The sequence below is a fragment of the Urtica dioica genome, chromosome 3, assembly GCF_054948205.1.
Source record: "Urtica dioica subsp. dioica isolate 48M chromosome 3, U.dioica_male_clone48M_v1_H2, whole genome shotgun sequence".
Lineage (NCBI taxonomy): Eukaryota > Viridiplantae > Streptophyta > Magnoliopsida > Rosales > Urticaceae > Urtica > Urtica dioica.
Genome location: NC_142758.1, coordinates 908995 through 935908, shown reverse-complemented (window position 1 = coordinate 935908; position 26914 = coordinate 908995). Strand labels below are relative to the sequence as shown.

The window sequence follows — 26914 nt, the reverse complement described above, 5'->3', positions numbered from 1 at the left end:
ATATTTTTTCAGGATTCCTCTCGGTAAATACGGTATTTGACGGTATTCCTCAACGGTAACGGTAAGTTCAACGGTACCGATTTCCTTTTTTTTTCCTGCTTCCCCCGGTATTCTTTTACGGTACCAGCGGTTACCAGTAAATTCTGAACATCGGAACGGTAACGGTAACGGTATTTAAATCCTTGCTAAAGAGATAAGGTAACCATGCAATAAGCGCACCACTAACCAAACATTCTAAAAAGTAGATTTTTCAATGCTTTCTTTTTGTAGATTTTTTTTTTTTTTTTTTTTTTTTGTATTTGTTATGCTTACTAATTTTAACCCAGAATACTACCATTTTTAATATTGTTTGGCCATGAAACCTGAATTTCAGAGCATGTCAGAAAAATAGTTCGTACGTATAGAAACAGGCTATCTAATATTAATGTAAAAAAAATGAAAATCCCATCTCTTCTCAACTCTCTCTCCAAGCTCCAAAAAAAACACTTCATCCTCTGTGATCTTCATTGTATCCAATATTAGCTTCCCGAGCGAGGAGATGACAAGTTTCTTCTCCCCAGGGTCAACATCACAACTCAACATACTAGAATGTGTATCAATGAAACCCAATTGTCCACTTGTTACTTATGCCTCTCTCGCTTATATCAAATAATTTTCTCCATTAAGAGAAATCTCTATGTTTACTTTAGAGATTTAAGATATGTCTTTTATTTGAGTTTTTCTCCTAATGTTACAAAGGGTCGACAAACGGTTTGGAATGTAGGCAATTTATTTTGACCGGCAGCGAAGCATGAGAGTTGGACGAGGTTCTACCATGTTGATGGTACGTAAATCCCCACATTAAATATATATTTTAAATGGAAATTCTCTGTTTCCTAAAATTCGAAGTCAATTTTCTTGAATCTGAGAATCTTGAGAAAGATGAACCAGGAACCAGAGAGAAAGAACGATTTGGAGACGAAGAGAAAAAGACGAAAAAGAAACTGAATGTTATTATTTCCAGGAATGAAAAAATACATCATCTGATATGATATATACTTGGTCAAAACGACACAAGTTATAAGTAGCCGACTCAAAAGAAAAAAACGACATAAAACTGAGCATTTGTTAAAACAAACAAACAAGCTAAAAACTGAATAATAACCCCAAAACACCCCCTCAAGATGGACTGTAGATGTTCTTCAAGTTCATCTTGGACATGAGGTATAGCAACGCCGGCGAAGCAAGAGGCTTCGTGAATATATCGGCAATTTGGTGACGGGTTCGAATAGGTAACAGTTTGATCACGCCTTGCTGCAAATGATCCCGGACAAAATGCAAGTCAATCTCGATGTGTTTTGTCCGCTCGTGATATATTGGATTCGAGGCTATATGAATTGCAGCCTGATTGTCACAATAGATCACTGGTGACGCCTCGGAATGAATCTGAAACTCTTTCAACAGTTGCTGCATCCAAATAACTTCACTCATTGTTGCAGCAAGTGACCGGTACTCAGCTTCCGCAGAACTCCTCGAAACTGTAGTTTGCTTTTTAGACTTCCAGGCCACCAAAGAATCACCTACAAACACACAATATCCTGTTATCGACCTCCTAGTATCAGAGCATGTAGCCCAATCGGCGTCAGAAAAAGCTCTGAGTTGTGTAGAAGAATTAGAAGGATAAAGGAGCCCAGATCCTGGATTGGACTTAATGTATCGAAGCAAATGATGAATGGCTTGCAGATGTTCGGTCCTCGGAGCCTGCACAAATTGACTAAGAGTATTCACAGCATAAGTAATATCAGGTCGAGTTATAGTGAGGTATAATAAACGACCGATCAACCGTCTATACTGTGTTGAGTCGTCCAACAAATTTCCTGTTGACAAGGCTAAATTGATCCTCGGGTTCATTGGAGTCCTAACCGGTTTGGAATTAATAAATCCAGCATCCTCCAAAATTTGCAAAGCATATTGTCTTTGATTTAAGACAATGCCGGATTTTGAACGTGCAATTTCCAAACCTAAAAAAAATTTTAAGTCTCCCAAGTCTTTTAACCTGAAAGTGTTACTCAGAAAATGTTTAACATCAGTAATGATATTATTATTAGGACTAGCAATAATAATGTCATCTACATAAAGTAAAATGACCACGAACTGAGAACCAGTTCCACGAGTGTACATAGAATAGTCACACTTTGACTGAGAAAAACCATATTGAACCACAGATTCGGTGAACTTAATATTCCACTGCCTAGAGGCTTGTTTCAGTCCATAAATGGACTTGTGCAATTTGCAAACTAATTTGCTTGTGCAATCTAAGTTCACCCCCTGAGGTTGATAACCCATAGGTATATCCATAAATACTTCCTCATACAGATCACCATTAAGGAAGGCATTGCTAATGTCAAGCTGAGATAAAAACCAATTCTGTGAAGAAGCTAAACTTAATAAACACTTGACAGTGACTAACTTAGCAACTGGGGAAAAAGTATGTAAGAAATCAACTCCCTCTTTTTGTGTAAATCCACGAGCAACAAGCCTGGCTTTTCTCCTGGCTAGAGTTCCATCAGAATTGAGCTTGTTGGTGTAAATCCATCTGCAACCAATAGAAGTTTTTCCAGCCGGTAAAGGCATGACTGTCCATGTTTTGTTAATGAGCATAGCTTGAAGCTCCTCGTTCATAGCTTCCCTCCATTCCTTACTTTTTACAGCCATATTGTAGTGCTGAGGTGCCGAGTATGCTGAAATAGACAAAGCAAATTCTCTAAAAGACATAGACAAATTCTCATAGCTAATGACTTTATCAAGAGTATGTTGTGAGGTAAAAACACAGTCACCTGAATTAATGAGATTGCAGTGATATTCTTTCAGGTAAGGAGGGGGAACATGTTGCCGAGTGGACTTTCTAATGACCAAATCTTGTTGTACATGATCAGGAGTTATAATGTCAACTGATTGCTCTTCAGGAATGACAATCTCAGACTGATCATGAATAGGATTCTCATTGTATTGTTGTTTTCCACAGTGAGGAAAATCAATGTCTATCGGTGTGGCAATAGGCAGGATTGGAATGGGCACAGTGTCAAAAGGATCTTCTTTCTGAGTGGTGATGTTGGTGTCATGAAAAGGAAAATATTTTTCATGAAACACCACATCCCTAGAAACAAAAATCTCCTTTGAATTTAAATCTAATAATTTGTACCCTTTAACACCTTGGGGATATCCCAAAAAGACACATTTTCGAGCACGAGGATCGAATTTTGTTCTATTTGCCTTGATAGTAGTGGCAAAGCACAAGCATCCAAAAACTCTCAAATTAGAGTAATTTACAGATTTTTGATATAAAAGTTCATAAGGACTCTTGTTAGACAAAATAGGAGATGGAGTTCTATTTATAAGATATGCTGCCGTGAGTAAGCAATCTGTCCAATATTCAATAGGAATTTTGGATTGGAACAAAAGTGCTCTAGCAACATTGAGCAAGTGTTGATGCTTACGTTCCACAACAGAATTCTGTTGTGGAGTTTCAACACACGAGAATTGATGAATTATTCCCTGTTTAGAAAAAAAATCGGAAAAAACAAGCTCACGCGCATTGTCCGATCTAAAATTTTTAACAGTGGTAGAAAAATGATTAGCAATATAAGCGCAAAAACGAGGGATAATATCATGAACTTCAGACTTATGTTTCATAAGAAAAATCCAACAAAATCTAGTATTATCATCAACAAGAGTAAGAAAGAAACGATGACCAATACGAGACGGAACCTTATAAGGTCCCCATATATCACAATGTAAAAGATCAAAACAAGACTTTGAAAAATTATTTTCATAAATGAAAGGCAATCTATGTTGCTTAGCTAACGGACAAATACAACAAGGTCCAACATCAATATCAGTAGTATGAATATCTAACCGATCTTTGAGAGAGTTTAATCTCTTTGAAGAGATGTGACCAAGTCGTTGATGCCAAATGTCAGCCGTGACTTTATTCAGGTAAGTAACAGAGTTGACGAAGCTATTCCGAGCCAGAATGTAGAGGTCATTGACACAGCTACCCTTGCCAATCATCTTCGAACCCATGATATCCTGAATAACAAAAGAATCATCCATAAAAGATACTGTTACTTTGGAATCTTTGGTTAAAGCTTTGACAGAAATAAGATTGAACTTAAAACAAGGAACATATAGGACATTGTATAGAACCAGATTATCATTCAATCTAACATTTCCTATATAATGTACAGAAATAACAGTTCGATTAGGTAGAGTCACATTCGAATTTTGTAAAGATCGTAATCCGAGGAAAAGAGATTTGTTAGCACAAATATGCCTAGTTGCGCCAGAATCCATAATCCAAGAATCAGAAAAAAAATTCGAAGCAAGAATAGAATTAACCAAACCGTATAAACCTGGTTGGAATGAGGTCAAATTGACTTCACCAGAGGAACCAGGTTTGGATTGAGATGATGCTGAGAGTTGGTTGGAGAGGTGATTGATCAACTGATGAATTTGATCGGTTGAGAGGTTGGTAGATGTGCTTGGTGCAGAATTCTCAATCGCTCCTCCATTGTTTGAACCTTCAGCAATGTTCGCCTGAGTGTTGTTCTTGAACTTATAGCCCGGTGGATATCCGTGGATCTTGTAACATTTTTCCACCGTGTGACCTAACATCTTGCAATGAGTGCAAAGAGGTCGCTCTTTCCCTTTGAATTTCTTCTGCTCATCACGAACCGCCATCGCGAGAGAGTTTGAATGATCATTCGCTGGTGCAGAATCTAATCCAACTGAGCGTTGTGTCTCCTCTTGAGTCAACATTGCGTAAACTTTGCTGATCGGAGGAATCGGTTCCATAAGGAGAACCTGACCACGAGCATGAGTGTAAGACTCGTCGAGTCCCATAAGAAATTGCATAACGTACTCAGACTCTGCAAATTCGCTCAGTTTGGCTTTTCCTCCACAGGTACACTCAGGCTTGAATTCACACAGATCTTGGTGAATTGATTTCAGTCTGGTGAAAAAGACTCCGATGGACTTATGATCCTGAGAAAGATTGACGAACTCACGCCTAAGTTGGAAGATTCTCGGACCATTGCTTTGCTGAAATCGATCTTTCAGGTCGTTCCAGATGTCTCTCGCTGTTCCACCAAGAAGAAGACTCGACGCGATTTCTTTGCTGACGGAGTTCATGATCCAAGCAATGATGGTACTGTTGTTGCGACTCCAGAGGCGTAGGAGATCTGGATCTTCCGGCGAAGGCTTGGTGATAGTTCCGTCAATAAAACCTAATTTGTTCTTGGCTTCAAGAACAATAAGCATTGAACGACTCCAAGGCATGTAGTTGTTGCCGGTGAGCACATTGAAGACAAGACTTCCTCCGGTAGAATCCGAGTGGTGAAGGTAGTATGGTGAGAATTGGTCTTCGATAGTTGACCTAGGTCTGTGATTTCCGGTGATTCCGGTGCGAGCATTCGATGTAGCTTCTGATTCCGCCATTGAAGGTAAGAAGAACAGAGCTAGAAATCGAAGTAAGTGGTGAAAGATTCTCAGATATCGCGGAAAAGCTCTGATACCATCTTGAATCTGAGAATCTTGAGAAAGATGAACCAGGAACCAGAGAGAAAGAACGATTTGGAGACGAAGAGAAAAAGACGAAAAAGAAACTGAATGTTATTATTTCCAGGAATGAAAAAATACATCATCTGATATGATATATACTTGGTCAAAACGACACAAGTTATAAGTAGCCGACTCAAAAGAAAAAAACGACATAAAACTGAGCATTTGTTAAAACAAACAAACAAGCTAAAAACTGAATAATAACCCCAAAAAATTTAGATTATTTTCCTTCATTAAAATATTTGCTTATTATCGCCATTATTCTGTAATTAATTTTGGTATTAAGTTCATGATTTCCCAACTTTCTAGAGATTGAAACTATGTGTTGTTTCTCTATAAATTTTGTTATAGAAGCTGTTATCCGATTTAAATAGATAGGTCAGGCGTACTCATTCATTTGTCGACACGCTATGGGTTGGAGTATTGACATTCCATTTGAATCTTGTCAAGCAATAACCATTTGATCGTGATATCTGGAACCCAGATTCCCAACACATCGAGAGAGACGCACAGTGTAAAGAGCAAACTTTTGTACCACTCATATGGAAAATAGTGAATGAGCTTTTTGAGAAACGAGCTGCCGTTGTAGCAAATGAAACTCTTAATTTTAGAGACATGGTCTAATGAGTTTATTGAAATTAATTAAAATATATGTAAGGTTATGTGAAAATCTCGGAACGAGTGAATGAACTTTCGAGTTCGTCTCGAACGAGAATTATTTTCCGAGGGGATTTTCAAAAATAAATTCTCAAGAGTGAGAATTAATTCTGAGACAATTTGACTATATTTAAATTAATTAAAATCGAATGAGAAAATTCTCAGTTTTACTATATAATTATTCTCAATTTAATTATGGTTGGAATATGAAAATTTAAATAAAAGGACCCATTTGCAATAAGAAAATGGAAAAAAAAATATTTCTCTGTGGCTGAAAGTAACAAACAAGAAGAATTGGGGTTATTTTGAGGGGTGGTGAAAGTTCAAGAATTTAAATGAGCAAATAGTGGTATTGTTCATTTAAAGATCAAGTTGTGTCTTTGTTCTGTGTATTTTTCACGATCAAACAAGCATCAGGAGAAACAGTCAGAACGTGAGAAAGAGAGAGAAGGTAAGCGATTTTCTCGCCGGAAAAAAAAAGCACGACGGAGTCGTGAACGTTGACTCTCGTCGACTTCTTCTTCTCCACCATTTTCTTCTCTTCTTCTTCAAAATTACATTCATGGAAATCTAGGGTTTGATTCCTTTTTCCTCTCGGTTTGGTGTTCTTGAAGATATTCGAAGTGATTCAAGGTCGAAGGAGAAGGAATCCAGCTCGTGTTTACAATCTTCAAATCAAGGTAAAGAGATATCCTTGATTTTTGCTTGATTGAAGTCCGAAAATTTTGAGTAAATTGGGGCTTTTGAAATCCGAGTTTGAGCCTTGAAATTGATGTGTGATTCTGGGATTTTTGCCTTGATTTCGTTGTTCTTTGTGATTGATTTCTTGAAAGTTATGTTTGTCCGATTTTTCTGAACTGCACATGCTGATTAAACGAACGTGTACAGTCTGCTATGGTGCTATGGTCTGAGATGATTTAGGTTGTTAATTTTTCTGGATAGTAGACAAAACAGAAAACGAAAATGTCATAAAAATAAGGCCTAACTGATGGATTTTATCTTCATTTGAAATGGTGTAGAACTTGGATGACTGCAATTTTGCTTTTATAATGTTTGGACTTTGGAGTTTGAATTTTTCATCTGAAAACTACTGATTTTTGACGAGTTTTTACAGTTTATAGGAAACTGGGTCCCAACCAAATTTGAACCTCCATTATTTTTAATCAAAACCCGTTAACTGAATAATTAAATAGCCAAAATTCAGTTTTCCGGTCAATCGATCGGTCCCTGCTCGGAAATTTTAAAACCGAACAATCTGATTTCGGTTTTAAAAAATAGGATAAACCAAACCTGATTGATATGTGTTCAACCCTAAATTCATGGGCACTGTTAAAATGTTATCATTCTGTAATATGTACATCAAATATCATTTTGTTCTACAAAGTATGACCAATAGATCTCTCTCTCGAAAAATACACTAGGTTTGCAATGAAGAAAGGAATACATCCTCAGATGCAATGGGTGTCGGTGGTGACACAAGACGGAAGATTGATGATCTCGTTGATGCCGAAATTGTATCATATCAGCCAAGTGTACCAATTGAAAGCCAAGCGCCAGATGGCAGAGAGTGTCAGCCGTATCGCAAAGTTCAGGCAGCGCTATGGTTTGGGAGACCCTACTGAGGATTCCTCAACTCCCAACAAGCCCCAAAACTGATCTTAGAGAATAGCCCTCTTTTTTTTTGCACCTTGGCTCCTGATTTTAGATTTTTCTTTATGCATGGATTGAAGTCCCATGTTTTTGTTGAGTTTGCTTCTATTTTGAGCAATAATATCGTTTGATCTTTGTATTTTAGTTACTGTCAAGTTTGTTTTCTTCAATAGTCTCTTTTCAATCAGGATATTTAGTCAAAATTCTGATGTCATCCGATCTACAGATTTTAGGTACTATCAGCCTAATCTTTCTCGAGCATCAAGTCAATCTTAAAATTCATGAACAAGGTCGCGAATCTCACACAAGCATTACGAATGGAGTTAAATAAAGCAAAAGAGAAGATGAACACGAAAAATACTTAAATTAATTAAACATGAATCCACAACCATAATCACGAACACTAATCACGACCATTAAGCCATCACCCTCTCGGGGATTAGTTTATGGTGGCAAGAAAAAAAAAAGAAAAAAAAAGCACTCTCCAAGAAAATCAAACTAAAATAACAAAGTATAAACGAGAGTTCCAAAGAATAAAGATAGAAGGAAAAAAAACGATGAATCGCGATGGTGAACGGTGACAAATGGTGATCTTCTTCTCCGACTTCCTCTTCTCTCCCTACGAGCCAAACAAACAAAACAAAACAAAAATAAAACCTAACTTGTATTTTTAGAGAGTCTAACTTGTATGTGTAGGTTTCTAATGTGTTTTTGGGGGTTATATGGACAGTTGGATGGGATTTAAAGGCCAAGATTACATTTAAAATGAAAAAAAAACTGCAATGTTTGGGTCATGTGCGCTGCACAAAATGGGTGTGTAGCGCACAAAACTTTATGATAAGGTGTGCACTACACTAGGGTTGTACAACGGGCGCACCGGGCCTCTGAAGCTGTTGTGCGCTGCACCCGTTTTCTGTGATGCGCAGTGACACTTGAACTGAAATGCACATAACTTCTTGTTTCGATGTTCGATTTTCGTAAATAAATATGTGTTGGAAATTTAAGAGAAAGATCTATTCAATTACGAAAATAATTAATCCAAAATCAATAAACGGCATGTTTCTTGTTTCACTCTATGTTGCCCAAAATTAATCCGAAATCAATAAATAGACTCAATTTGTTTCAGTCGGATATTTGCCACAAAATTAGCCAATAAATTGATATTAAATTCTCTATAATATCAATAAACACACAATTTTCCAACAACCTCTACACTCCTACACCTCCTTCTCTCTCTTATCGTTTTCTTTTCAGACCTGTTATCTTTTCTTCTTCACCATTTCTTCTCTACCATTTTGTATAGAGACAAATTTTTTTGTTATCAAAAACATAAAAACGCCTTCAAAATCCTATTTTTTTGGGATCTGGAATCTTAACCGTCTTCATGTATGTGTCTCGTCGGTAAGCATGGAGATTAGAGCTCTACGATGTCAGAACAATGTAGAAATTAGCGGAAATCGACACAAGCGAGTGAAGAATACTTAGCTCGGAGACGAGAACTTCGCAAAAGTATCTCGATCTGGCTTTGAATTTTGGGGTAAAAAATCGTGTAGGAACTAGGATTTTTGAGAATTTATAGCCATAAAGAACCGAGTTTTTGTTTTTGTTTTTTTGTTTTTTTTTTCTTTCGAAAAACTCTATATAGCCTAAATCTTGGCTATTATTATCAATTGCCCTCTTAACAAATGGCTAAGGACATACTAATCCCTTTTATACTTTACGTGGCCAAATAAATGATTGCTACCGAAAACAAAATCCGAAACTGAAAATAATTAAAACTAATGTCTTTGTTTCAATAATAATTGCGTTTTAATTTTTGGGATGATGTATTTTTTTTTATAGCTGAGACATATACTTCATGGGTTGTTTAAAACTAAAATATTTTTCATAAACTAATTGAATTTTAATTTACTTTTATTTTTATGCATATATATATATATATATATATATATATATATATATTATCAAATATTATTTTTATCCAGATGGATATTGCGGAAGAGAGAAAAATGAATTGAAAATGGTGTCTTACATAATTGGGCCCAAATATCTAAAATCGGCCCATTAACACATCTTTTTAATATAGAATGTTCAGCCCTAAGTACTACTACTTTTCATAATTTGGACCAAAATATGGAAATCCATGTTTTGGACAAGAATAGTAGTTTCAGCTGAGGAAGTACAATTTTGCCCTTTTGTAAATATACCCACACCAAACACACACGTGAAAACTAATAAATTAATAATAAAAAAAAACAAAATTCTCCCCAGTCTCTCTCTACATTCCCGCTCTCTCTCTCTCTCTCTCCTAACTTTCTAGTGAAATCGACGCTATAACCACCGCCCGAGTTTCTGCAAGTCCGGCCAAAACCCGCTCCGTCGCGAGCCGTCCTCTGCCTCCGACGCACGACTCCGAGCTCAGTCCAGTCCGAGCCAATCTTCGCGTGAACTCCGACCGGAAAGAGGAGAATCGCGAGCTCCGAACCTCTCTTTTCTTCGCCGCGTGACTCGGCTGAGACAAAGGAGACGCGAGCTCCACCGACTCCAGACCAAGGAAAAGCCATCAGAGAAGCTTTTGACGAAGCTCCGACGAGCCTGAGAACATCCGCCGAGCCAGAGGAGACCGCCGAACCAAGAGATCGACCGAGAAAGGATTGGAGGAACTCTGAAATTGTTTTTTTTTATTGTCGGAGCTGACATACAAGTCTACAATTTCATTTATTGTAGACATACAAGTCTACAATTTCATTTATTGTAGACTTCTATGTCTACAATAAATGAAGTTGTAGACTTGTATGTCTACAATTTCAGACGTTGTAAATTTGTATGTCAACTCTGACAATACAAAAAAAAAAAAAAAAACCATTTTTTACCCAAACACACGAACGAACCTATAAATATGAAACCCAGAAACACGAATGAAACCCATAAACATGAAACCCAGAAATAAACACGAATGAAACACGAAACTCGTACGTCAACAACAAAACTCATACCAAAAAACAAACACGAACGAAACCCACCCAGAAATTCCCAGATTTCATTCGCCTATATGAAGTCTACAACTTCATTTATTGTAGACATAGAAGTCTACAATAAATGAAATTGTAGACTTGTATGTCTACAATAAATGAAATTGTAGACTTGTATGTCAGCTACGACAATTAAAAAAAAAAAAAAAAACCATTTTTTTTACCCAAACACACGAACGAACCCATAAATATGAAACCCAGAAACACGAATGAAACCCATAAACATGAAACCCGGAAATAAACACGAACGAAACAGGAAACCCGTACGTCAACAACGAAACTCATACAAAAAAACAAACACGAACGAAACCCACCCATAAATTCCCAGATTTCGTTCGCTAAAATGAAGAGATAAAGTTTACCTCTTCGACGATGACGACGACGGACAAACCACTGGCGATGACAAACAGAAAAAAGGCAAGCTTTTTTTTAACCTTAAATGAATGAGAGAAGAAAAAAGAGGAGAAAGAGAGAGCTTTGAAACAATGAACGATGAAAGAGAGAGCTCTGAAACAATGAACGATGAGAGAGAGAGAGAGAGAGAGCTGAGAGGGAGTTTGATGGAAATGAACAAAATAAAAAATCAAATGGCACTTAAGACTTTTCTCACATGGTTAGGTAGTATTTTTGTCCAAAAACAATGACCATAACATTTTGGTCAAAAATATCAAAAAGACTACTACCTAAGGCCATTTCCCTTCTCTTCCCGATTAGCAACAACCCTAATCGGCCGAGCTTTTCTCAGGTCCGCCATCATCTCTGTTAGTGTTACTTTTCAAGGTTCAACATATTCCTCTATGTCGCTTTTTTTTTTCCTTCCTTTCTAGGGTTTCACTTCTTTCGCGACGATACTTCATCGGCTACCAAAATGGCCCCTAAAGGTATGTTTTCTATCAGGCCTCTCCTTTCCATTGACTGAATGAGAATATTGATAGTGTATGCTGGTTTTTAACGTTAGAAGTTCTTTCTGCAATTCTGAGGTATTCGTTGGATTGTACGGACTTATTGAACTAGGTTTGATTCTTAGACGTGAAACCTAATAGTGCATCGCGTAGATTAGCCCATCGCCGCCTGGATCAGCCCCCGCGCCGCCGCCCCGCCGCTTGGATCAGCCTCCCCGCCCCGTCGCTGGACCAGCCCCGACACCGTGTTACCTCGCCGTTGAAGGTTAGTGAAATTAGATATTGAAATTAAAATTGTTATTTAGATAATTGAAATTAAAATTGAATTTGAAATGGATATTTGTTAAAATTAGAATATCGAGTTCAATGGTTGAAATTGAAATAGATATATGTTGAAATTGGAATATTGAGTTAAATCGTTATATGTTGAAATTCGAACGTCTATTGAAATGATATTAAATTGTCAAAAAGAAGAAATAAACTAACGCATTTGGTGCACTAATACATTACAGTCACCGAATCGAACCCCGAAATAAACCCTAACGAAGATGTCGAGCCTGAAGGAGATCCTGACGCGGCGACCGGTGGCGGCGACGATTCGACTCACAGTTCCGGCGGGAGGAGCTCGGCCGGCGCCGCCGGTGGGGCCGGCGCTGGGACAGTACAGGCTGAACCTAATGGCGTTCTGCAAGGACTTCAACGCTCGGACTCAGAAGTACAAAGCAGACACTCCAATGGCGGTCACGATCACGGCGTTCAAGGACAACACGTTCGAGTTCGTTGTCAGATCTCCCAAGGTCTCGTGGTACCTGAAGAAAGCGGCGGGGATCGACTTTGGAAGCGGCCGCGCCGGCCACGTCACCGCCACCGCGCTCTCCGTCAAACATGTCTACGAGATCGCCAAGGTTAAGCAGTCCGATCCGTTCTGTCAGTACATGCCTTTGGAGTCTATTTGCAGGTCTGTCATTGCTACTGCTAGTTCCATGGGGATTAAGATTGTCAGAGACTTGGAACAAGAAGAATAATTACTAATATTTAGGGTTTTTTTTGGATTTTATCCGATTCCGATCGAAATTGTTGTCGTTTCTTCGTGAATCGAATTGAATGCTCTTCTGAAGTTGATTGTCTGATTGAGGTTCTGATTTTGAGAGGGCTTGAAATTGTGTCGAATCAACGATGCTTTTGCAGAGGAAGTTTTTTCTTTGTAAGTTCTACTGATTTAATTTGTTGGCTCTCATGAAAGCTTGGAAGAAGAAGAATAGCAATAAATCTGTAGATTTTGGTTTTGGTTTTTATTCAATTCCAATGGAATTAGAGAAGGCTGTTGTCATTATTTTCTTTCATGCACTGAATGCTCTTCTGAAGTTTTTTATGTTCACCTGATTGAAGTATTGGTTAGTTTGAAATGAGTAAGACTTAGTGTCATCGAAAAGTAGGCTCTTCAGCGCTGAATTTGAGGGAGCTCGAAGAACAAGCGGTGCTTGTGCAGAGGAAGAGTTTCAGAGTAATTTCTTCAGGAACTAATAATAAAAGAGATATGCTTTTGTTCATGTGATCTTCTTTACGCAGTTTTCTCACCATCAATTTTTCTAGCCCTTGGCCAAAACTGCTCTCAAGACAATCCAAGACTAGTTTTGTTTTGTTGTCGGTTTCTCTTTAGCACTTTCGATCTTTTACTCGTATGTTTGACAGGCTTTTAAGATAGTTGGCCTTTCAAATGAATTTGGGCAGTTATGCATTTTCTGATATGTCCAAGCGTTTGTCACAAGTTAGGTAATTTGTTCGATTTAGAGAAAATTATGGTTGTCGATAGAAATTCCAACAGATATTTGAAATTTCGATCTGAATACTTCATCTATATTTCCAAAATTTCGACGAAAAATCTGGTTTCAACAGAAATGGAATTTCGGATTTTTGTTAGAATTACTAAACTCTGGATATTTGCATTTGAGTAACAGGTACCTATCGGAAACAAAGTTTATTTAACAAGAAAGTTTATTTAGAAGTGAAATTGGATAATATTTTTTTTCAGTGACCCATTTTATAAAGAAATTGCAGCCAAATCGGCAAAAACAACCTGTTCAATTCAATATGGGCAATCGTAGAGCCACCAAACATCATTAGTAAGTTTTGTGGCTTCGTGAGCGAAGCGAATGAGCAACTCTATTCCCCTCCCGAGAAACAAAATTACCTCGGTAATAAAATCCGTTGTCGCTGGAGTGTAGACTCATTACCTCGGTAATAAAGGAAAAAAAAAATGAAGATAATTGATTGATTACCATTATAATTTATAACTATATGCCATTATGTCTTTTTAGTTTAGATATGAATAAATAAGTAAGAATTTTATATTATGCCCATATAATATCAACAACAAAAAATTCCTTTCTTAAAAATATGCAAACTTTGACTGCCTAAAACTAAAAGGAGACTTGCAGATACCTCATTTGAAGATGTTAATTATCTACAATTTTCAAATATTCCACGAATAAATGAAACAACAAAGGAACATTAAATGAAATTATAAACAATAAAAAAAATTAAGTGAAATAAATTTGTAGATAATAAAGAAAATATTATGAGAAAAAGCTATTTATTGAATAGAAAATTAAATGGAATACTCGAGATGGATATTGAAGGTCCTTTCTACAAAATTATATGGGTCATGTGGGTTCAAATGAAGTTTTGATCCGTCAAGATCAAGAGTAATGTGAATAAAAACATTTTTTTTTTTTATCTTTTGGGTTATATCTATATACACATACATACATGATACATACATATAATATATATATATCAAAAACAAAAAAGTCAATTTTTTTTTTTTTGAATAGTCAATTTTGGGATGTCAGAAAATTGTTTTGACTGTAAAATGTGGTCCGATGACTATTCGTCACATGTTGTGTTTGTCGTTTCTTGTTAAGGCAGCCAGAGGTGACCCAATATTTAGCCTTTGGTGGGTCTTTTTAAGGCAACCTCATTGTTGATTGGGTTCATGGCGACTTTAATCATATATACACGTAATAATATGGATAGAAATTCACTGTTCATAAGGCTAAACCAATTACATTCTTCCTTAGGCCATCATGGTGGTTAAATATAAACACTTTTCTTTTGTCACGAAAATCCAATACTAGTGTGGTATGTGTACTCCAATAATATGTGATATATATGTGACTACTTTTCTATTATTTTACACTTTCGTTTTCGATTTTCTTTCTTTTCCAATGGTATGTGTATACATGTGTTTATGTTTAAACTTTATTTCATTGCCTTTTCAATTTGTTACAAAATTTATTTAATTATCATTTTTTTGGAAACAATTCAATTAGTCATCAACCGGTTGTAATGCTGGTGATAGGAGACCAATAATTTTGTGAACTTATAAAATATAATGTTTATAAAATGTTGCAACTTTATTTGATTTATTGAGTACATCTCAGCTGCGTAATAGAATATTTAACAAAATTTGGTGCAAATATTTACTTTATAATAAAATAAATACCCGCGGCAACGCGCGTGATCTCAACATTAGTGTATACATATATATATATATATATATACATATATATATATATATATATATATATATATATATATATATATATCAACGATATGCCCTCGTGACGGGATGCTAAATGCATTTTAATACTAATAAATTATGTGCATAATTTATTATTTTAAAATCCGTTAATCAATACCACAACTCCGAGAAACCATCAAAACGCTTAAGGACAAGGCATACTCTAAGATCAAAAGTAGCCAATCAGTTTGAATGAAACACTTTTATTAAATATAATTTATAATATGATCGTAGATTGATTAATGACGAGGCAAGTTTAATCCTTAATTTTACACGGGTGTGAAGCTGTGTCTGATAGAGAATATCTAGCCAGTGAAGTCATATGATCTTCCGTAATCCAAAATTGGAGAAATATGTTACGATCCTAGTTGATTCCTACATTGTCAAGTATGGGATTGGCTTAGTGTGTGAGTTTAAAAAATTGGTACAAAGTACAAAACCAGCTTAAAACAATTTGATTCTATTTGGTATTTTTTAAAACAATCCAGTCTAGTCTTAAATGTAAAAGTCAATTTCAAATCGGATCATACCATACATACCTGATAGACATATTAATTTTAAATCAAGACTGAGAGTGAATTTCAGTCTACCATCAGTGTATAGTCTCAAAGCCATAGAATTGGTCGGACCTGATAGACATATTAATTTGCATGAATACTACATAAAACATATTAATAAACAAATTTTACATAATCCAATCATCAGAAACCCGTTAATCAATCAATCATAATTCACCTAACAATTTTACAAGTTCTCTTACCCATTTCCGACGCTTCATGCATCATATTCTGAAAATGATGGGACTTCACTTTGTTTGCCTGAACACTCTCATGAATGAAGAAACGACTCACAATTTTACCCAAACGCTTCTTAAGTGAAGTCTTTGCCTCCGGATTAAGGGTTCTTGCCGTGCACTATTCAATCGATAAAGAGATGGTGCAGTTGTTGACATCTCCTTTCCCAAATCACAGTATGATTGTGAATCTCCACTTGGACCGGATCTCCAATTTACTGCAGCAGCTTCTTTACGACTTTTCTTCATTGTCTTGTATAGTTCACGCTCCATCTTAACATTAAAGTCTCCTTCTTCGTCAACTGGACCAAGAGTCTCACGCATCTCTCTCTAAATTGTCTCCTCCATAGTTTGTTTATTTTTCTTCTTCGTTGCAGCCTCATGTAGCAACAACCTCATCTCTTCTCTAACTTTTGGAGGACACTTCTCACACCGCTTCCATTCTTCTTCTGGTTGTTTCCACTCAAATGAGGTTTCATATGTGTCACACCCCCTCCTCTTGTCGTCATTCCATGTGAAATGATTAAGGCTCTCGACTACCTTTGTACAATGCTTTCGCACGCATTCATTTGCCATCGTTATTTACCTACAAGCATTGAACAATAATTTCATCCACAAATTAGTAAATATCAATTAACAATTCTATGACAATTCATGAACATTTCAAATTTCAAATTCATTAACATAAACATAAATCTAAATTTCATGAACACAAACCGACCATTTAAAATTTCAATTATCAATTTTATTAACATAAATCTTGTCAACCGTACAACATAGATGAACAACTTTCATTTAGTAACCTAACACAAAAAAAATCCAATACACGCGGAAATTGGTTAATTTCTCTCCGGCCAACACAAAATCACAGACGCTTTGCCGAAATCACGGAGAAATTACCGTCAACATGTTGAAATTGTACATACAGAGTCGGCAACCTGGGTTCGGTGGAAATTCCGAAGTCTTGTCGGTGGTCGTCGTCGACTTCAAAAAGAGGAATTTCATGTTTTTTTTCAGCTTCGTTTCAGTGAAATTTCCCGAAAATGTGGGTTTTATAGAAGTAAAAAAATGACATCGACGGACGAAAACGACGTGGACCAAAAAAAAAAAAAAAAACATGCCCTGGAGATTTCGACGATATATTTACGTGAAACGAAAAAAAAAAAGCATTTTTTTGTCGGACCTCCAAAAAAGCGATTCCGACACCATTTCCACGGCATTTCCCGACATTTTAATCCTCTCAGTGAACAAGTAAATCACATTTTCTTTATAAATAGTTTCTATTCTCTTTATAGATAGTTTCTATTCTCTTTATAAATAGTTTCTATTCTCTTTATAAAAAAAAATTATATTCTCTTTATAAATAGTTTCTGTTACGGGATAAATTAGTCAGACTCCGACCTGGCTAGTCGGACTACCGAGCAGAAATACGAATCCAGCACCGAGCTCAGGTTAAGTAAACCAAAGGGTCATCCATTGAAAAGGAACGAACCGTTCATAAGTTAAGAACGAAACCCACCGATCAGAACTTCGAAGAGAAGAGAAGAACGTGGGTCAAAGACTAGTCAAAACTAATAGAAAACATGTTTCAAGCTCTAAAACGCACACCTCGACGGTTCAGGAACCGTCGAGGAGCATTAACCGCCCACCTCCTAGAGAGGCGAAAGGCAGTTACCCATAACCGTCCAGAACGTGGGATTGATCACCCCACGTTCCTCAAAATAACCGTCAAGGACACGACCAGATGAGTATAAATAGAGGCAGCAGCACAGAGCGAGATACGAACTTTTTTAGACACTTTCTGTCACTTAGAATCCCTAGAAAACATTGCTCTCTTGTATTAGATTCGTCTGTATAAAGAGAAAGTCTTGCCTAAATTACCTCTGTACTCGGAGGCCTTGTACTCGGAGTCAGTATATTTTCGTGAGATATTGTTGTACTAATTTTACAGGTCAACAGTTGGCGCTAGAAGGAGGGGGACCAGCTGAAGAATATGGCTAGTTCGTCCGCACCCGTGAACGCTGTCTCTAACCAGGAGACGGAGATAGAGCACCATAACCGCACCCTGCCTCTCACCTCGGAAGAAATAGCTGAGCTCCTTCCGGAACCCAGCCTCGAAGAACAATTCAGACAGATGCAAGAGCGTCTCTCGGTCTTAGAGGCAAATAACAGCGACTTGAAGAGAAGGTTACAGGCAAAAAGGGTCACACTGCGAAGTGCAATAGTGATCCCAGATGAAGAGCCCTCGCACCGATCAGGGAAGGAACCCATCGGGCAAGATCCGCAGGTTAAGAAACCTCGGAAACATGCCAGAGATCGGTATGAGAGGATGGAAGATGTTTCTGAGTCCGAAAAGGAGCAGTACAGTCAGGAAAAGATTCCTGATCGGTACCAGCCCAGCATGGACAAAGGATATTCAAGCACTTTCAGGCACAGCTTAGACAGCTCGGAGACTGAAGACAGTGCAAGCACCAACAAAACAAACCTTAGAAGGTTGGAACGTCGGATTGAAGAGGTAGCTCTAGGTCAGAAGGAGTCTGTTCCGAAGGTTGGAGAAGCTATCTCCCCGTTCACGGCCCGCGTGTTAGAACACCCGTTGCCTGATCGGTTTAGGATGCCAAGCATCCCAGTATACGACGGAAAGACCGACCCGGGAGACCATATAGACACTTTTTCCTCTTGGATGCTGCTGCAAGGAGCCGGACCAGAAGTTATGTGCAGAGCTTTCTCTATCACTTTAACTGGCTCAGCCAAAAGATGGTACAGAAAGCTAAAGCCAAACTCCATAGGATCCTGGAAACAGCTGTCTAGAAAATTCATGGAACAGTTTGTCGGCTCCAGTTCAGGAAAAACTCCCAAAGAAAGGCTGCTGGCGGTAAGACAAGCCCATGACGAGTCCCTAAAAGATTTTATTAATCGATACTCGGAACAAGCACTTCAGGTTGACGATCTGAACGAAGACTTTAAGCTCTTCGGCATCTCTTCCGGCGTCCGAACAGAATCAGAATTCTGGTGGTCTCTTCAGAAGACTAGTCCAAAGGACTACAACGATTTCTTGAAGAGAGCTCAAAAATATATCAACGCGGAAGAAGCAAGGCTGGCGGCAAGAAAAGCAAAGCCGCCGAAGAGCTACCGAGAAGAGCATAGGGAACGACATTCTGAGGACCACCGCCCACCAAAGAAGAGCCGGTCAGGAGCAGGACCTCTGAAACCTTTTTCCAGTAAGTTCGACAAATATCATAAGCTCAATACCCCGATAGAGGAGATATTTAGTCTTACACAGGACAAGGAAGATTTCCCCAAGCCAAAGCCGATCAAGAAAGATATCTCGAAGAGGGATAAAACAAAATATTGCGCTTTCCACGCGGACATCGGTCACCGTACTGCCGATTGTTTCAACCTCAAAGAGGCCATAGAAGCCCTGATCCGAAGAGGAGCATTGAAGAAATTCAAGGCCGAGCAAGGGGAGCAAGAGGAGCAGAAAAGAGAGGCATATGCCGAAATCTCACTCATAGTCGGAGGACCACATGTGGGAGGAACATCAAGGAGCGCTCAAAAAAGCTATGTGAGGGAAGCCTACGCAGGACCCCGGCAGATCTTGTTTACAGCCGAGCAGAGGCCTAACAAGATAGCCAAGTCTAGCTCGGAACCTATCACCTTTACAGCAGAAGATGCTCGGTGGGTGATGTATCCTCACAACGACCCATTGGTCATTTCGGCCTTAATCGGCAACAGGAACGTACACCGGATTTTGGTGGACACTGGAAGCGCTGTTGACGTACTCTATGAAGACACATTCAACAAGATGGGTCTTAAGCAAGACGCGTTGGCTCCTTCCCCCGAGAATCTCTATGGCTTCACGGGAGATTCAATCCAGCCCAAGGGATTAATCTCACTCCCAATAACTGTGGGAGAAAACCCGAGGAGTAAAACCATCAACACAGCATGGATAGTGATCCCCGGAAAATCTTCATTCAATGCGATCATTGGCAGGCCCACCTTGCAGTCCCTCGGGGCCGTTGCGTCGGTGGAGTATTTGAAGATGAAGTTCCCTACCGAGCACGGAATAGGTGAAGTAGTCGGAACTCAGGCTATCGCAAGGAGCTGCTATGCGAATTATCTCAAGGAGAGTCAGGACAAAGATGTTCACAAGGTTATGATGATCGATCCAGATTTTGACCCACGCCTCCCGAGCCGAGAAGAAATTGGCCCAGGAGACGAAGTCGAGGAAGTCGCCCCAGATCCAAATCAACCTGAGAAGAAGCTCAAGATTGGAAAGTATCTTGAATCAGGAAAATTCTTGGGTTTCATCGTTCATGAACGAGGCATTGAAGTGAATCCAGAGAAGATCACAGCCCTATGGAACATGAGACCACCACGAAACATCAAAGAGGTGCAAAAATTGACGGGATGCATAGCTGCACTAAGTCGCTTTATCTCTCGGTCTACCGACCGAAGCATTCATTTCTTCAATATACTCAGAGGCTCCAAAGAATTTGAATGGACCAAGCAGTGCGACGAAAGCTTCGAATCTCTAAAGGAACACTTGGCATGGCCTCCGACTTTGAGAAAAGTACAGGAGGGAGAGCCCTTGGAGATCTACCTAGCCGTCTCGGAGCATGCAGTAAGCTCAGCACTAATCAAGAATGAGGGAAAACACCAGGTCCCGGTCTATTATACTTCGCGGCGTCTTAACGAGGCAGAAGGAAGATACCCGGAACTCGAAAAGCTAGCTTTCGCCCTCATCACTGCTTCTCGGAAGCTAAAACACTACTTCCTTGCACATCCGATTACGGTCCTCACCAATTTCCCACTGCGCCAGGTGCTGCAAAAGCCTGACGTATCCGGAAGGCTAATGAAATGGTCAATTGAGTTGACACAATATGATATACACTTCAGCCCCCGACCAGCAATAAAAGGACAAGCAGTCGCCGACTTCATTGCAGAGTTCACATACAGGCCAGTCGAATTCCCGATTTGGGACATGTATGTAGACGGAGCAGCCAACGAAAAGGGGTCCGGGGTCGGAATTGCGCTATCCAGTCCAGAAGGAGACAAGGTAAAATTCGCTTTAAAATTCGATTTTAACACTTCAAACAATGAAGCTGAGTACGAAGCTATGATACATGGGCTGCAAATAGCAAAAGATTTAGAAATCAAAAAGCTCAAAGTATATTCGGATTCTCAGTTAATTGTTAATCAAATGAAATGTGAATTTCAGGCAAAAGGCGAATAGATGTCGCTATATGCCGAGAAGGCTAAAAACTTAGCAAACGAATTCGAACTTTGCGAGATCACTCAAGTCCCAAGAGCCATGAACGTAGATGCCGACGCGTTAGCAAAGCACGCTACTCAAGGATCAGACTCAGAGTCAATCCCAGTGATCAAAATTGGGCAGCCCAGCATCGAGCAGGCCACCCACGTGCTTCATGTCGAGCAACGAAAGTCTTGGCAAACTCCGATCAGGAAATACTTGCAGCAGGGAACTCTACCCAACGACAAGAACGAGGCTAGAAGTCTGAAGTTCAGAGCTGCCCGATATTTCCTCGAAGGTCAGAATCTCTACAAAAGGGGATTTTCCCAAGCTCTACTCAAGTGCCTAGATGAAGACGAATCCGAATACGCTCTCAAAGAAATCCATGAAGGGATATGCGGAAGTCACATCGGAGGCGAAGCATTGGCGCAAAAGATCATCCGACAAGGACTCTACTGGCCGACATTAAAGGCCGATGCACGGCACATGACGCAAAGATGCGTCAAGTGTCAGAAGTTCTCAAACATCCCGAGGCTTCCACCTAATCCGCTCATCACCCTCTCATGCCCGATCCCATTCGCAGAATGGGGAATAGACCTAATCGGAGCTTTGCCAACAGGCCGAGGAGGATGCAGGTACGCGATTGTAGCCATCGACTATTTTTCAAAATGGGTTGAAGCCGAACCCTTAAATAAAATAACGGCCCATGCAATTGAGAAATTTGTATGGAAAAATATCATTACTCGTTTTGGAATACCAGTCAAAATTGTATCCGACCACGGAACCCAATTCGACTGCGATTCTTTCAAAAGCTTTTGTGACAAATATGGCATTAACAAAGTTTTTTCTACACCAGTCAGACCACAATCCAATGGATTGGTGGAGGCCGTCAACAAAACAATAAAACACGGCCTGAAAACAAAGTTAGACGAGCAAAAGTCAGAGTGGGTGGATATGCTTCAAGAAGTCCTCTGGTCATACAGGACCACCGAGCACTCCGCAACTGGCGAAACACCTTTCTCCCTCGCATACGGTTCCGACGCGGCCATACCGACCGACGTCTTGATACCAACAATGAGAAGGGAAAATTACTCAACAAAGGTAAACAACGACATGCTTGAAATTAGTCTAGACCTGTTAGAAGAAAAAAGAGAAAACGCCAGATTGAGAAATCTAGCTAACCAGCAAAAGGTTTCTCGGTATTTCAACAGGAGAGTCCGACCAAGGTCATTCAAAGTCGGCGACAAAGTCCTCAGAAGAGTTTTTCTCCATACCAAAATCCACCAGGAAGGAGCCTTCAACGCAAACTGGGAGGGACCCTACATCATCCGAGAAGACTTCGGAAACGGGGCCTACCGACTACAACAGTTGAGCGGCGATATGGAGAAAAATCCCTGGAACGCTGAGCACCTTCGCCGATTTTACGTTTGACTTGTTTATTTGTTAATCTTTTAAAAAGCGGCTTGGTCGCATGTATCGCGTTTACATTTTCAAAAAGCGGCTTGGTCGCATGAATTATGTTCACTTGTTAATTTTTCGAAAAGCGGCTTGGTCGCCAAACTTATGATTTCAAGTAATTTTCTATCTTTCAAATTTTCTACTCGGAGTTTCGAGTAATCACGCGCTTATAATTTCAAGTATTTGTTCATCTTTCTTTCCTCTGTTCGTAATTACTTATGTATCGCATTATGTAGTACTTATCATAAATCTTCTTTCAAAAATTTCGACAAAGTAAACTGGGCGGCTAGATAACTAACGAACAATTTTTAGAAAAATTACCTAGTAATAGTAGTACTTTACTTTACCAAATTTTTGAAACTAAATTTACACAAAATATAGATCCGACCAAGGATCACTTGTTCAAATCCCGAAAGGGAAAAACAAAAATTACAAAATGAAGATCCGACCTCGGACCGATTGTTCAAAACCCAAGCGGGTTAACAGAAATATAAAAAGAATATATAAAAACAACAACTATAAACCCTATTCCTGGTCGCCTTCTTCGCTAGCCCTTGACTCCGAGTCGAGATCAAGATCCGTCGCATCCAGATTAGGATTCTTCGGACCAAGAAGCCGAACAGCCTCGGTCATCCCAGCGGTATAGAGATCATCGCGCATATCACGATAATCGTCGGAAGCTTTGTACTCTTCCACCGCCGCTAGACGAGCAGCCTCGAGGTCTTCTCGGAACTTTCGAGTTAACTCAGACCTGACCTTGGCTGTCTCATCCTTGGCAGCATCTCTCTCCTTGAGAAATCGATCATTCCTTTGTCTCAAGGAGGTGAGCTCGGAGCCTAGCAGTCCGACTAGCCCGGTCATACTGACAAAATTCTGCAACGATCAAACGATCAGCCACAATGAGTTATCAAAAGAGAAGAGGTACCGACTAGACGAGTCAAAACTTACCGAAATCGCCAAGTCAGTGGCCTGGTTAAGCCTCTCCAAAGGCTCGAGCCTGAGAACCTCCTGAGCCTTCTCGGCAGGGAAACGCTCGCGGAAGAAAGAAACGACCGGAGCCAAAGGATCGGAGGCAGATGAAGGCTCGGCCAGACCCTTAGCGGGAGAAGAGCTCAGAGGCTCCGGAACCTTCGAAATCGACGAGGAAGCCCGTTTGCCGGCCGTCGAAGCCTTAGAAGCCTTGACGCGTTTCGGATTGGGAGGGATCAGCTCGGGAGCAGATTTCTTTTTTGCCATCTGGGCGATCTCTGTTAAGAAACGAAAATGAAAATGAGAAAAGAACATAAGTAAGCTGAGAAAGGACAGGTAAAATACTTACTTGAATAAGGGTAATAATAATATTGGTCGAGCAGGTCCGGGTCCGATAACAGGAACGTCGACCGATCAGCCTCTGAAAGATCAAAAATTTCCGAGTGAAGTGGTCGCTCCTCCTCGGAATATTGCGGAAGGGGACCTGAAACCAAACATAAAACATATAAAAACCCAGAACAAAAGCCCGGTTCAGATTATCAAGCAAGAATTCGGGACCAAAATCACACCCAATTCCGAGAACGGAGCCCTTATGGGGCACCTTTCATAAGAAGCGTTCCCTTCGACCCAAAAGAAATGATCTTTCCAATTTTTCTGGCTGGTCGGTAGGCGAGTAACCACCTTAGAATGATCGTCATTAGCCCGAGCATAATAGTAACCATGTTGCCCTAGGGCCGACTTAAACGAGTAATATTGTGAGAAATCTTGCAAAGTGACAGGGCGATCATAAATCTTCGCCCACAGCACGGCCATCCCGACGAAGATTTTATACACATTGGGAACGAGCTGGGTAGGGGAACAACCCAGGTCGGAAACGAACTGGGAAATGAGAGGATGCATTGGCAACCCTCCGATCACGTTCAAAATAGCCCTATTGAACGCAATCTTTCCAACATGAGGCTGATCGGCTCTCTCGTCTTCCAAAGGTGCCGAGAGGATAATTCCATCAGCTATCTCAAATTCCTCCCTCAACCCTTGCAGATATTTCTCGGTAACCCGAGAAGTCCAAACCTTGGCCGAAAACTGGCCCTCTTTCCGTTCAAAGACCAGGGCCTCTTCCTCTTCCTCTGGAAGATCAACCCCAAAGGTCCTCCCACTTGGACCCGGAATGCCTTGAGAACAGCCCTCTCCTCGGTCTTGCGAAAGAGAAAGGCTTGTCGTATCACGAGACTCCGATCCGCTCCCCCTCGAGGAATCGGACGAGGACGATATCTCCACGACCATAGTGTCCCTACACGACAGGGAAGACGAGTCAAAAACCTTTTTCTCGTTATCAACCCCCTCGGACTCAGGATTGGGAGGCACGCATGATTCATCGTATGCCATTACAGGACGGTCCCATCCGATCTCTGGGATATGATACCACACGGGACTTCTGAGGAAAGGAAACTTGGACCCATCCAACAAGGTAACACTATCGGGATCAGGCTCCGATCGCCGAACGACGCGAGGATCAAAGCTCAGATCAGGACGCGCAAGTCCACCCATAGCCCTAATGAAGTTGAGAAACTAAGATTCCTAAAGTCCGAAGGGTCCGAATACCATAAATAAAGAAGAGATCGATCGCCGAACAACAATCTCAAAACAAAAGGAAGGTATCAAAAACAATAAAAAAAAGAGAACAGACCTTACCCGCAAGATTGAAGATCGGAAGATCCGAGCAAAAACTAAAAAGCCGAGAAAAAATCTGAATAAGCAGGTCAAGCCGAGAACGCTCTGAGACCAGAATTCAGAAGAAAAAGCGAAATGAATTCAAAAGTTGAGGAAAGGCCTTATATAAAGACTTCATGAACGGTGAAGATTAAGCTTGTCCAGGAAGCCAAACACATCTGACCGTCGAAGCAAAAGACGCTACGTTTCAGAAAGGCCCGATGACAAACGACGTCGTCCTGTAAAAAGAAAGAATGAAGAATTCTACTCGGATCATCCCGAGGCAAGTAAGCAAAGATGAACACGGTCACGAAGCAAACCGAAATAGTTCCTTACCATTTTTGCTAAAGAAAAAACTAAGAAACTGGAGGGCAGCTGTTACGGGATAAATTAGTCAGACTCCGACCTGGCTAGTCGGACTACCGAGCAGAAATACGAATCCAGCACCGAGCTCAGGTTAAGTAAACCAAAGGGTCATCCATTGAAAAGGAACGAACCGTTCATAAGTTAAGAACGAAACCCACCGATCAGAACTTCGAAGAGAAGAGAAGAACGTGGGTCAAAGACTAGTCAAAACTAATAGAAAACATGTTTCAAGCTCTAAAACGCACACCTCGACGGTTCAGGAACCGTCGAGGAGCATTAACCGCCCACCTCCTAGAGAGGCGAAAGGCAGTTACCCATAACCGTCCAGAACGTGGGATTGATCACCCCACGTTCCTCAAAATAACCGTCAAGGACACGACCAGATGAGTATAAATAGAGGCAGCAGCACAGAGCGAGATACGAACTTTTTTAGACACTTTCTGTCACTTAGAATCCCTAGAAAACATTGCTCTCTTGTATTAGATTCGTCTGTATAAAGAGAAAGTCTTGCCTAAATTACCTCTGTACTCGGAGGCCTTGTACTCGGAGTCAGTATATTTTCGTGAGATATTGTTGTACTAATTTTACAGGTCAACAGTTTCTATTCTCCAAAAAAAAATTATATTCTCTTTATAAATAGTTTCTATTCTCTTTATAGATTTTCTCTTTCTAGTCTTGATTTTTAACATTTAAAACGGTCTGATCCAATGTGATGATCAACCGTTTTTTTTTTCTTCCTAAAATAGATATTTTCTTCGTAACTTGATTACAGAACAGTCACACTCCTACTACAAAGATATCTTTTTATTTTATGACACCTACTTGAAAAATATCTAGCTGCGTATTGCCCGATATATCTCATTTATAATATTGAGAGTGGACAAATTTTCCAGCAAAAAAATATGGAGTAAAATAGGCTGGGCCAGTGGGTTTACTAATGGT

At 39.7% G+C, this 26914-nt stretch overlaps 3 protein-coding genes and 1 long non-coding RNA gene across 4 annotated transcripts; 2 read left to right on the top strand and 2 right to left on the bottom strand.

The window, feature by feature from the left end:
- Positions 1-1158: 1158 nt before the first annotated feature.
- On the bottom strand, positions 1159-5475 carry LOC149401907 (uncharacterized). Its single transcript, XM_089609348.1, has 3 exons — positions 4378-5475; positions 3896-4068; positions 1159-3136 (listed from the first exon to the last, which is right to left on the bottom strand). Exons 1-3 carry the CDS (start codon positions 5473-5475, stop codon positions 1159-1161), a joined length of 3249 nt encoding a protein of 1082 aa, XP_089465474.1.
- A 1221-nt stretch (positions 5476-6696) lies between these two features.
- LOC149401906 (uncharacterized) lies at positions 6697-8075 on the top strand. Its single transcript, XR_016296037.1, has 2 exons — positions 6697-6935; positions 7677-8075. It is a non-coding gene; the product is annotated as an uncharacterized LOC149401906 (long non-coding RNA).
- A 4236-nt stretch (positions 8076-12311) lies between these two features.
- MRPL11 (mitochondrial ribosomal protein L11) lies at positions 12312-13158 on the top strand. Its single transcript, XM_089609474.1, has one exon. It carries the CDS (start codon positions 12388-12390, stop codon positions 12862-12864), a length of 477 nt encoding a protein of 158 aa, XP_089465600.1. The 5' UTR covers positions 12312-12387; the 3' UTR covers positions 12865-13158.
- Positions 13159-23452: 10294 nt separating this feature from the next.
- LOC149401904 (uncharacterized) lies at positions 23453-24163 on the bottom strand. Its single transcript, XM_089609347.1, has 2 exons — positions 23876-24163; positions 23453-23800 (listed from the first exon to the last, which is right to left on the bottom strand). Exons 1-2 carry the CDS (start codon positions 24161-24163, stop codon positions 23453-23455), a joined length of 636 nt encoding a protein of 211 aa, XP_089465473.1.
- Between the last annotated feature and the right edge of the window lie 2751 nt (positions 24164-26914).